At 35.9% G+C, this 12,454-nt stretch overlaps 1 protein-coding gene and 1 non-coding gene across 5 annotated transcripts in view; both read right to left on the reverse strand.

The window, feature by feature from the left end:
* Nucleotides 1-1,767, reverse strand: part of LOC132554056 (E3 ubiquitin-protein ligase NEDD4-like) — a 43,894-nt gene extending 42,127 nt beyond the window's left edge. For all 4 annotated transcript variants that reach the window (XM_060218377.1, XM_060218369.1, XM_060218363.1 and 1 more), the window contains exons 1-3: nt 1,681-1,767; nt 1,494-1,579; nt 46-130 (exon numbers count right to left, since the gene is read on the reverse strand). In XM_060218377.1, coding sequence (XP_060074360.1) covers nt 46-130; nt 1,494-1,579; nt 1,681-1,722 — 213 coding nt within the window. In that variant the 5' untranslated portion in view covers nt 1,723-1,767. The remainder of the gene's footprint in view (nt 1-45; nt 131-1,493; nt 1,580-1,680) is intronic.
* Nucleotides 1,768-10,118: 8,351 nt separating this feature from the next.
* Nucleotides 10,119-10,191, reverse strand: Trnaa-agc (transfer RNA alanine (anticodon AGC)). Its single transcript has one exon. It is a non-coding gene; the product is annotated as a tRNA-Ala (tRNA).
* Nucleotides 10,192-12,454: the final 2,263 nt, after the last annotated feature.

Raw genomic sequence — 12,454 nt, forward strand, 5'->3', positions numbered from 1 at the left:
TTTGATGTTATAGGCATGTGTATCGCTGATAATTCCAGTATTTACCTTCTTGATGACAGCGGTACAAACACTGTCAATAACACCAGCTTCCCTATCACCTCGGTACAAGCTGATTTTCACATAAGGGTCACTGAAAAAGATTATGAAATGTTTTTGAAATGTTAATTGCATCAAACAAATTGGTTGAACACCGAATCATTTCATAATATTTAAGCCAATTATTTCTAACTAGGCTACATATAGTATGCAGGTGTTGAGGGGTGCGTCCAGGATTTGAAGTTAGAGGAGGTGCAAATTTTTAGAACTGAAAAATATTTTTGCACAGGCAACTACGTGCCTGAAGGCACCTCGTCTGACTATGATATCCTCCAAAATAATATCCTTCAAAATCTCCTATTGCTATTTCTTGCAAAGAGTTCTAGAGATCATTCTCATCATACATAGATTTTCCTCTGTGCGTAGCTGGGTAAATGCAACTTTAATCTGCGACCTTGATAAGATAAAAATTGCTTCTTGGATTTTGAATGAAAAGGCTTTTTACTGATATATCTTGAAAGAAAGGGAGGAACACTTCTCAGAAACTTTTATGTGTCCATTTCCTAGTGTTTGGTTTTTCAGTTTTGGGTACCAGAGATAAATGTTGACAAAAGAAAACATATGTATCTTGAATTTTGACAAATCATAAAACAAAATTTCATAGGTTACGTTTTTGTTGATGATTTTTTTTTTATCCATGTCAAGTTTTGAGACTGGTTGCAAAGGTTTAAGAGAGCGAGAACTAAAGAGCTTATGTAGTAGAAGTAAACAAATTTGCAAATGAAATCACTGATATCAGGTCAGATTCGGGGCATAGCCCAAATTCCTATGAATACAAACATTTAATATCCCCAGTTCGTATGTGATTAAGGTGTACTAGACCTATCAACATGTGTGATGATGAATTTTCAGTTTATTTTTCTTACAAAAAATGGTCACTTGGCCAATTTTAGTGGGGGCATGTGCTTGGTGCTTCCCCCTCTGCCAGTGGTGACCGACATCAATAATAAGTTGCATCAATCTCATACTGTCCTTTGGACTCGATTGGTTCATAACAAATAACTGCTGTTATACTTAATTGTATTCATATTAGCTTTTCCTCTGTTTATCAACTTGTTTTTAACTAGTAGCTGGACTAAACCTATTTAACCTTTAGTTTCTCTCTCTCTCTCTTTAGGAAGGCTCCTTCCTCCCCTACAGGAACATTCCTTTTGGAGGAGGAAATCCGACAGAATACCAGACGGCTATAGAAGTACTTCTTTAACGACGTGTAAACATGTCACCAAATTTAGACGGCTAAATAATAGTAAGTTACTCACATGACACTAGCCCTGCCAAATGTATGTAGGGCAACCTAATTTGGACACTTAAATTTACACATATTACCCAGCATGCTGCCACCTGTTTGTAAGCATGCATAACTAAACGTGGCTTTAATGTCTAACTGATCATCTTACCTTGCACCAAATATATCTTTTTTAGCCAAATTTGTTCCGTTGATGACTTTGATCCGCAAAACCCGAGTTGTCCCCGGTTGATCCGACTGAAATATGTCAAATGAGAATTTAGGTGAAATAAGAAATAAAAGGAGATTATCATAGTGACAGGTGAATCGATAAATGCGTCAGTTAGTAGCATCCTTACCGACAATTCGGGTAAGCCTAGAATTTGCGTGTGACCTGCCATACAAGATATTAAATTTTCGTTCGCAGTCCTTTCGTCAATGTTGATATTCCATAGGACCCATTTCTATTGCGCATGGGCAGAAACGATGAAGATCCCGGATGTTACGAAATAAGTAACCCAGCCCTGCACTTCTAAATCAGTTCACGCACTTGCTTACAAAATAAAAAGTTGACCGAAATTCGTGTTTCGTGTCACTTTTACCTATAAGTCTGTTTTAATAGATTTACATTGCTTTTTATTGGTATTTTCAGCCCTTCAGACTTCTTTTTTATTTGTAGTTTTTCATGACGCAAAATATTGGACTTATGCAATACATTGACGACATCAAACACAGGTATATGACATTGCGAAACTACTCAGTCACAAGATTCGATAACATATACCATAAGTGACGAAAACCTAGTCATTTTCTTTTCATATCGCCGTAGCGTTGATAGTGAATATTTAGAAATATATTACATTGGCGCCGTACCGTGCACGTGATTTTTCAATGCCCCAAAATAATACTGTGCCAATGAAATTATAAACCGCTTATAATAAACGGAGACCTATATATGTTATATATGTCTCTGTAATAAATCACTAGATTCTATATAATACGTAAAAACACAAGTTGATGAATTCGCGTACATGTGTTACCTAATTCACCATAATGGTAACAATGAGTTATCATACTTCATGTATATTTCATCCTTGTGTTACCAGGAGTTTTCATGTTTACTTATAGGCTCTGGGGGTTCCCATGGATATCTCTCTGTTACACCAAAACTTGCCATTTTCTGGTAGCATATGATGAGACTCTTCAAAAAAGTTCAGTTAACATTCCTGAATCTGGTACGTTTTTTTCTGTACAACTCGATATGTGATTCGGGCTGGATGCCCTTGGGCAAAAACTGGAAATACTGACTTGTCTTGAAATACAAACAACCAGGAAGCCTTAGATCCCAAAGGTACCTTTAATTAGCATTTCTAGATATATTTTACACATTCTTGACAAGTTTGAATGCAATAAAATATGTTTCTCGTGGTGAAATGTCATTTTTTTTTTGCCGATATTTGCCGAAAAATGATTTTCAGTTTGAATAGCACTGAAAGTTTGCAGACTCCCCCAAGGTTTACTATTTATGTTATGATGACCAAAATTGGTCAAAATTATCCTTAGGGGGTCCTGATTAAAAGGAACTCTTCAGATTTGGTCTCCTTTGCAGGGTTTGGTGATACAGAGGGTCAATGTAAACAAGGGTTACCTCTACCCCCAAAACCGGATTTTACCGAATTCACACAAATGGCTCTACCTCTCAAGATAATTGAGAGAGGAGTTTTTTGGGGGGTCTAGGCATATGTTTTGGACACTAATAGATTCATTGGCATTAGTATCAATCCAATCAGACATCAATCTCATTTGCATAATCGCAAAAGACCTAAAATGTCAAAAACAAGACGATCCAGCCTCACAGGAGGCTTATTACCGTACAAATAATGAAAAGGAGCAGAACACTCTGATATCAACCCAGCTTAGGTGTCATGAAAGAGTGAGAGGCCTACTGACAATAAAGAATTTCACAGAAACATGTATGAGAGCTGGGTTTTCCATCACACCAAGGGCAGTTCTCATCAAAATTTCCTTTGATTCTAATCTACCGTTACTTTGATTCTAATCTACTTCTGGAAGGGATTCTTGCTCTCATTTTTGGAGTCTTTCCTGCATTTGCAGAAATTCACGCATTTTGGTTTCAAAGTCCTACAGGGGCATGAAAACCTCGCACATTTGGCACATGAGCACACAACTGTCCAGTGAGCCTCCAGGGTTTTCAATGATGTTTCGGGGATCAATTGTTGCTCGTCATTCTTGTAGGCAAATTCCTCTGGCTTCAACGACACTTCTCCGCTGTGAATCTCTATGGCATTCATGATTATGTACGAATTGTAGAAGCTTCTCTTGATATGCGGTTCTAGTCCTTGGGTTGTGGGCGGAAGATTGTGATGGGAACTACCCATGTTGTGGTGGTAGACTTCCGCCCGCAATTCATTGAAAATTGTTGCTTCACGTCCCTTGTTCATCACCTTGACCAAGTACCTTTCTACATCCTTCACAGTTGTTGGAGGAAGATTCCTAGTTTTCCCAAACTGCTTCAGATATTTCTCAGGTTCAGCCTTCAATGAAGCCTTCTTGGTTCCTACTTCACTTGTTATATTACATCCAGTCAAGCTGTGTACAGCCGGTAGTACTGAACAGAGGTCCGATTCCAGGCGATCATGCAGAGTATGGGTATAAAGCGAGTTGAATCTCCGACACCAGCACGAACCCACAACTCTTTCAGACCCTTTCGAAAGAAGACTTGCATGTGTTAAAGAAGGGCAACAATTACATCCGTATCCCCGGACATCACAACACAAATGCTGTGCCCATTCTCAAGTGAGTGCATCACATGTAGAATGATTCGGAGATCTGCTTCCTCAAAAGTAGACTGGAGCTCTGGCAAAGTGTTCTCCTTGCCTCGGTAGACCCTGTAACACTGTCCATCACTGCTGACCTGGCTGAGTACCACTGGATACTGCTGCAAGGGGGTAGAACAGTGGGACCGGATATGGGTGTGGATCAACTTCTCAAGGGTGAGCTTTGTTCGTGTTCGAACCCCAGAAACTGTCTATATTCTTGGGAAGCTGTGTCGACGGCTCAATGGAACTCAACTCTATTGGCTTGGTTTCAGATCTTGTCTGCCTCTCACTATCTTTCACAGATGCAGCTTCAGAATACACATTAAAGACAAAGTCACATCGACCATTCTTACGATGAGCGTCCGTGAATGATGTGAAACTCTCCAGGAGGTCGCTGAATGCTGACAGTTTTGAAGCATTGATCTTTCGAATGTTCGCCATGTTCGCTTGTTGAAGCGTAGCTGTAATCTTCTTGTTTCAGGTACACCTCTAATTCCTTCACCAGTTGACTCTTGGCTGGCTTTGTCATCAATCCTTTATCATCAAATAACACTAGGGATGGCGCATCATCATACTGTAAGAGATCATCAGTAGTGAGACCACGTTCCCGAGCAATTTCAATGTTCCTTTCTGCTATATTCAGCTCCTTCACATTCTGTTGTCTTCTGTGGCTTGTTGCGGATAGACTTCATTGTCTTCAAACTGGTGCGATGAATGCAGTCACTGATCCTACTTGTCTTGTCCAGAAATCTCTCCTTTCTAAACATCAGGTATTTCTCTTTCCCTTTTGAGGTAGCATTCAGCATGTGACTTCTCACGTCATCTGGCATCTCTTTCGTTACGAAGTTGGACAATTTCGTGGACGAACCAGCTGCGAGAGGATTTCCTTTTCCTTCAATGAACTTGATCATCCTCTGATGGATGGGCCTAGGTTTATACCATTCATAGGCTTGCAGATGCTTAGTATTGTATTACAAGATCTTGATGTCTGTAGAAGTTCTTCAGGTTTGGTAAAATCCGTTTTTTGGGGAGTAGGGGTAACCCTTGTTTATATTGACCCCATGTGTCAACAAACCCTACAAAGGAGACCAAATCTGGAGAGTTCCCTTTAATCAGGACCCCCTAAGGATGTTTTTGACCAACTTTGGTCATCACATCATAAAAAGTAGACCTTGGGGGAGTCTGCATACTTTCAATGCCCTTCAAACTGAAAATGATTTTTCGGCGAAAATTGGCAAAACGTAGTGCATTACATTAAACCATGATAGAAATGTATCAGCTACGTCTAAACATGCAAGTTAAAAGTACTATTGGATCTAAGACTTTATCTTTGCATGTTATTTGAATAAAACTTAATATTTGCCATTTTTCGTCCAAGGGCACCAAACCAAAAACACATATCGAGCTGTACAGAAAAAACGTACCAGATACAGGAATGTTAACTGAACTTTTTTGAAGAGTCTCATCATATGCTACCTTAAAATAGCAAGTTTTGCTCTAACAGCGAGCTGTACACGGGTACCCCCTCAGAGCCAGGAGTAGTTGTCATGTTGTAATATAACAGGGGTTATCATAAAAGTTATATAATACGAGTTATCATTTATGTGTTATAATAGGAGTTATAATTCATGTAATACAAATTGGCTAATTTGACGACTAATCATAAGCGAAAAGATTAAACAAATGCCTGGTAATCAGTGACATTAATTTTCTTTTTTTTTCTGGTTAAATAACATCGCCTTTTTGTCCCGAAAATACCAGAATTACTTAACGTTAATTACTGTTTACGTGTTTCCTCCCCGAAAATACGAGAATTAACAAATATTGATTCCCATCTTTTCGTGTTTGCGCCCCGACTGAAATACAATAATTAACAAACCTTAATTACTGTTAATTTTCAGTCTTTTCGTCTTTTTTTTGGGAGGGGGGACGTGAATTAAGGTTTATTTATTGTAGAGATATATGAGTTATACATTTGTAATGAATATAATGATTTATTACATTTTCGCGGTGAAATATGTTGTTTTACTATCAAAAAGAAAGGATATTTCTACTCTGTGAAAGTACATGTAATAAGTTACGACATTTTAATTTATTTTGACCGATCAACATTTACAACTAAAAACAGAAAATCTCCCAGAGTGCCTTATGGCACGAAGCTCTCGCTTTACTGTATTGTATTGCTCCTGGTCAATATAGAACATGTTTCACGTGTTGAATACTTTATACTAAATTATTTGATACGAACATATAAGTATATCAGGTGGAGTAAAGCCATGCCTGTAATGAAGCACGCATATTCAATTTTTTACGGCATTCTTAACATTATATCTAAATATAAAATTACACTCAGGGTACAATTTAAATATATAAATGAAAGGCGTGAAAAAATGTATCAAATTGAATATTAACTGTTTCTTGATAAATAACGTTTATATTTCATCTCGTGGAAAAGAATAATTAAATAAATAAATAAACACGGTGCTTGGTCGAACGTGTTTATTGCCTTTATTCAAGAAAAGAACTTGTCACAAGTGATATCAGCTTCTAAAGTCTTCGACTTGACGTTGTACAATATTAAAGTGATAACGTACATAGACATCAAACTATAAACACAAGCATACATAAACAATAAAAAACCCACATAAATAGAGAACGAAACAACAGTAAATCGTCAAAGGGAAAGTATGTTCATAAAGATATGTAAATCTTTTTTGATTACTTCTCAACATCAACCATCAAAAAGCCTTATCTATCAGAGCATTATTCATCAACCTACATAGTACTTCAGGCACCAACTCCGTCGGTCAAAGTTCCTATAATTAATGTTGTGTATATAAGCAGCCTTACCATACCCTGAATGCTTGAAAATAAGCCACAGTCTCACATTTTAGGGATGATGGTTATTTGAAGCTTTGACATGCAGATAGAGGCGTATGAACACCCGTTTAAATAACATAATCCGCCTGTTAAACAATTAATTCGCCCATGCCCTATGTTTTTTTTTTTTCAAATCATTAATGTAAGACAACCTGAAGCAGTCAGAAATCAGCAGTACATTAATTCTGCTAAATATTACCTCTGTTCAAATGAATTAAACTTATTTTTGATAACTCTAGAAAAGATTACCGTCCTCCGAGTGATATCAGCCTTGTAGACTACCTAAAGAAACGCCGGTCCATGTCTATCATGTTTTCCCGGTATCTAATCCTATGTAGTCTTTTAAATTAGATTTAGTATTTCTCGTCAAGAGAGGGTGAGGTTTACCTCGGGTAAGTATGACAGACTTTTAATTCGATATTTAAGTTGGTATAACGTCATTAATTAGGTTTATGTAGAACAGAACATTGGGTAACATACATAGTAAATATAGAAAATGTTTGATTTATGGGATTTATTGATCGGATGTAAAAGAAAACCATTGTGGCACGGATATGTATTGTTTAAAGTTTTCAGACTATACCCCCTCCCCATTAGGGGATTTCCCTGGTACCCTGACAACCCTTAAAAGGTTATAACTTTCGCTGTGTGATGATAATACAATACAGGCCTTTAAAACCTGGAAACGGAACCTTGCAGTCAGACATATCGTTACAAACGCTTTTATCACGTCTCATTGAAATAATATTACAATGGATTGAACAAGTTACAAATCATATCGATTTCCCCTGATAACAACAACATGGGAATCAGGACCTACAGAAGAATGACATTGAGTTATTTATAACGAAATAATAGAGAGCAGTAAGTTAGTTGGTAGTCAAAGATTATTATTGTTATAAATATATTATAATGTATTACCATTCTGTTTATCATGAAAAAAAAACAACCGCTAAATGTAAATTCGAGAAACCTTTTCAAACTGAACATGCTTAACTACTGTATTACATGGTAACGGAAAAGGTGACGGACAGCAGTATACTATATCGGAAATTGACAGAAATAAAAAGCCATGATAATGCAGACCATGAGTAATCTTGAGTAAAGTGTAAAGGGTCGTTGTAATAAAATATCGGTTTGTTTGCTGTTATGTCTAAAATACATTACAAAGTTCTCAACATACGATTTGATATTCCTAGCTCGACTCATAGACTTCAGGCTCTAACGCTACTGACGAGTGCTAGAAGGACGAAACAGCTGTTTGATGAAAACATCAATGACGATTCATACAGAGTCTCAAAACAGCTGTATGATGTAGCGTCACTGACGATTTATACAGAGTCAAAACAGCTGTATGATGTAGCGTCACTGACGATTCATACAGAGTCAAAACAGCTGTATGATGTAGCGTCACTGACGATTCATACAGAGTCAAAACAGCTGTATGATGTAGCATTACTGACGAGTCCAAGAGAGAGGAAAAAGCTGTGTGATATATCATCTCTGACGAGTCCTATAGTGTAGAAAGTGGAACAATCAAATCTCTTCTTGAAGATTTTTTTTTCTGGATCGGAGATTTTTTATTGGCGTGAACAAAATTTGTACTGAAATGAGAAGTATTGAGATACACTCTTATGCAATTAAAAGAGAAATAGTTTGAGTTTTGGATTATTTGAATTCAGCTATGACAAAAGTAATGTTTTAGTTAAGTCTATGGTAAGTTCACCTTTGTGGGGGAAAACCATACAGATATTTGAGGTTAATTCATATCAAAAAACAAAACAACACAAGCTTCCAATCATTACGAAACTGATTGCATTTAGCGTTGAGAGAACGTCTTTGTTCTTTAAAGCCAATGTCAAATTTCTAAAAATTGTCGCTTAATTTTAGTTTTGCCGGCAATTTCTGTATGTCTGTCGGACAGCCATTATGTCCTAATCCTTCGCATAATATTATTTATTTTTTGTCAAACAACGATTCAAAATTATCTCCTGAATTAAGCATTTATTATAGAAACATACTTTGTTTAGGTCGGTTATTAGACAATTTAAAAGTCAGCTCATTTTCTTTGGGAAAAAATTAATGATAACACATTAATGAATCAATATCAATTTTTTCATTTGAGCGCTGAACATTTAAATATTACATTTTCTAATGATATATTACTTTTCAGTAAGTAATCAATTTCTGCTGAAAACGCAACGTACCGGACAAAAGTGATATCGCCCTCGGTACTGTTGCTGTGGTCACGGGTGCAGTCCTTAAAGCTTGGCGATTACTACTTCCCTATCTCGGGGACAATATTAGGACATATGGCCCAATAATCAGGACAAATAATGAAAGGACTGGAGAACATGGAATATCCTGTTGGTGTATTCGGGAGACATTTGGCCATTCACCTTCAGAAAACGTTCCTGATATTCGAGGATAAGTCCTACAGCTTTGATTTTGTTGATCAAATAGTGAACAAAGTCGCTAATAACACCATGGCGTTTTTGGAATCTAGATATGAACGACACCATGGTAACAGTTATTTACCATGAGCCTGCCTTCGACGGTGTCGACATTTCTGGGTAAGTACCATAAAGTCTACTAAACCTAACGATGAGGCCTGTTAAATATTCACGAGGAAGAAATATTCTTCTGTGTGCATTTATGTGAGAACTTAGTATGCAAAGCCAATTTAACTAGCAATGTTGATCCCATGTTTAATGAAATAAGATCATCTCATACAATGGGTACAATGTATATTATTTTTGACTACTTTTCCATTTTATACTGAAGATATACATATATTGTCTATGTCATATTTAAGATATGCAAGATATTCAATAAACAGCTGTCATCATCGTGTAACCGAGCAGCGCTCAGTACCTGATTTAAATATTATTATCTGTAAAACACTTATATCAAATAAAATATTTCTAGTGGAATCTGTGTTTGTATGGTGACTTTCACTTTACCGAAATCATCCACTAAAATGTTAACTTAGAAGTATGCTTTAAATGAACGGTTTGAAAAAGTGCTGCAATTAAAATTTACTGTTAATAAAAAAAAATAAGAAAAGAAAAATATGGTGGAGAATCCGGGTATCGATCCCGGTACCTCTCACATGCTAAGCGAGCGCTCTACCACTTGAGCTAATTCCCCAGATATCATTTAGATAGTAAAAGTATATTTATATAGCTTAGTGCCATTGTTGGATGGCTTAAAATAGATCGATACGGTTGAGGCCGCCGTTTAGTGATTTGTATGTTCGTACAATCTAGGGTTCTTAGAGCAGTTTGCAGGAAAATGTGTGACGTTAGATACGATAAATATTCCGCACGGATGTCAGATGATTTGCCGCAAAACCCTCATCTGGACCTGGTAGTCAGAGAATCTACCGGTTTTAAACTTCATTTTTACAAACATCAGTATTTTGTCTGCTTGAATACTGGTCAACTTTTATTTTAAAAAACTCTAGAAATGTGATATCGACACAACAGAACAAGAATACACAGAATAATAATAATAAATAAATGAGATTGTATTCTTTGGTGTGGTCACCTCTTCAGAATACAATACCACTGATTTTGTAATCATGATCTCTCCATTGATATGTCCACTTCATTAGAACTGGTATCAACCTATCATGTTATTCTGATACAGTCAAACCTGTATATAAAGTCACTCAAGGGAGTAAAGAAAAGTGGCCTTTATACACAGGTGGTCTTTATATAGATGTTCAATTACTATAAGTTGCATTACATAGGGAATCAAAAAGTGGTTTTTACCAACAGATGGCCTTTGTATAAAGGTGGCCTTCTAAGACAGGTTTGACAGTATTTCAAAACTTCTCTTTGGTATTCTAATGTCTTCAATATTTGCTGTTCAACAGAACTATTTGTATTTATTTAACCAACTCTACAATTCACCTTTTTGGAGTCTGATATCCAATAAATCTGCATTATTTTTCAAGGATGTTCCACCTCCGCACAAAGGCCTGCAGGTGCATCTGGCACCACACAGGATTTTTGCCAGCAGGCAATTCAGCAGGCCACCACAGCTACTCAGGTAAAAGAAATACCTCATCATTATCATATTCCTACCCTGTCCTAGTCTCTATGTCCTTCACCATCATGTACACACTTCCTGGAAAAAGGGACCATCATATATGCAGTTATTTTCTTGACAATATTGTCGCTTTTTCACAGGAATTAACATGCTTGTAAAATAATAAGACATACATCAAATGAAAAGACATGTAAATATTACCTGTGATATTATAAAACTGTATATAAAGACTAAATATTGATACTCTGACTAGCCAGTTCAGTTTTGTGATATTATAAAACTGTATATAAAGACTAAATATTGGTACTCTGACTGGCCAGCTCTGTTTTGTGGTATTATAAAACTATCTAAAGGCTAAATATTGATATTCTGACTAGCCAGCTCTGTTTTGTGATATTATAAAACTGTATATAAAGACTAAATATTGGTACTCTGACTGGCCAGCTCTGTTTTGTGGTATTATAATGTAACAGGGTGAAAACACCATGCCAAAATTTGTTTTCTTCTTAATAACATTTATTCAATGCATAAAAAACCCTAGAAAAGAAACAAAGACAAACACTTAGTATTGCACACACATCAGGGGACATAACTCTCGCACTGTATAATTACCTATTTTTTCCTCTATTATCTAAATTATGGCAAATACAAATTGTTTACCAACTTTACAACATAATTAGATTATTTAAATTAACATTACTTATACAGTACTGTTATATGATTAAATAATACAAAACACAGAAAATACTTCTATGACTAAATTGTCTTACTTTCCTGAAACATACATATACTATCCATATTTCATATTCATTAACATCAAATATACATTTCAACGTAATAATTTTATATAGTAAACTCACCCTACATATGGTGTAGAGGTTTATAGAGGTTCTCTAATATACACACTTGAAACTATGCTGTCTCCCGCTATCACTCTCCAATTATCTATAAAATTAATACAACTACTTAATACTTGTCATATACCGTTTAACATGACAATAGACAACACAAATTGAGAATTAAAAATATGATCAGGCAACTTTGTAGTACTGCAGATAAACTTGGGATAGCCAAACTTCCAAAGAGAAAAATGATACAAGTATTATTCTATATACTTTATATTAAAAAAATACATTTATTCTACAGGACTAATTTATTGTAATATATATTAAACAATAAATTAACTACAATATTCTGAAATATTAATAAACATATAACTTACCAATTATAATGTATCTCCGTTTCTTTCTAATTAAAAATGCATCTTTCCCCTTGGGAATCTAAATCTGTTCCCTAACAAAGAACTGAATACCGATGTTCAAATCAAGCTTACTTTCCCTCTCATGATGGAATCTAG

This window comes from Ylistrum balloti, unplaced genomic scaffold (genome assembly GCF_031769215.1).
Source record: "Ylistrum balloti isolate Yb309-2 unplaced genomic scaffold, AGI_CSIRO_Ybal_v1 Utg369640, whole genome shotgun sequence".
Classification (NCBI taxonomy): domain Eukaryota; kingdom Metazoa; phylum Mollusca; class Bivalvia; order Pectinida; family Pectinidae; genus Ylistrum; species Ylistrum balloti.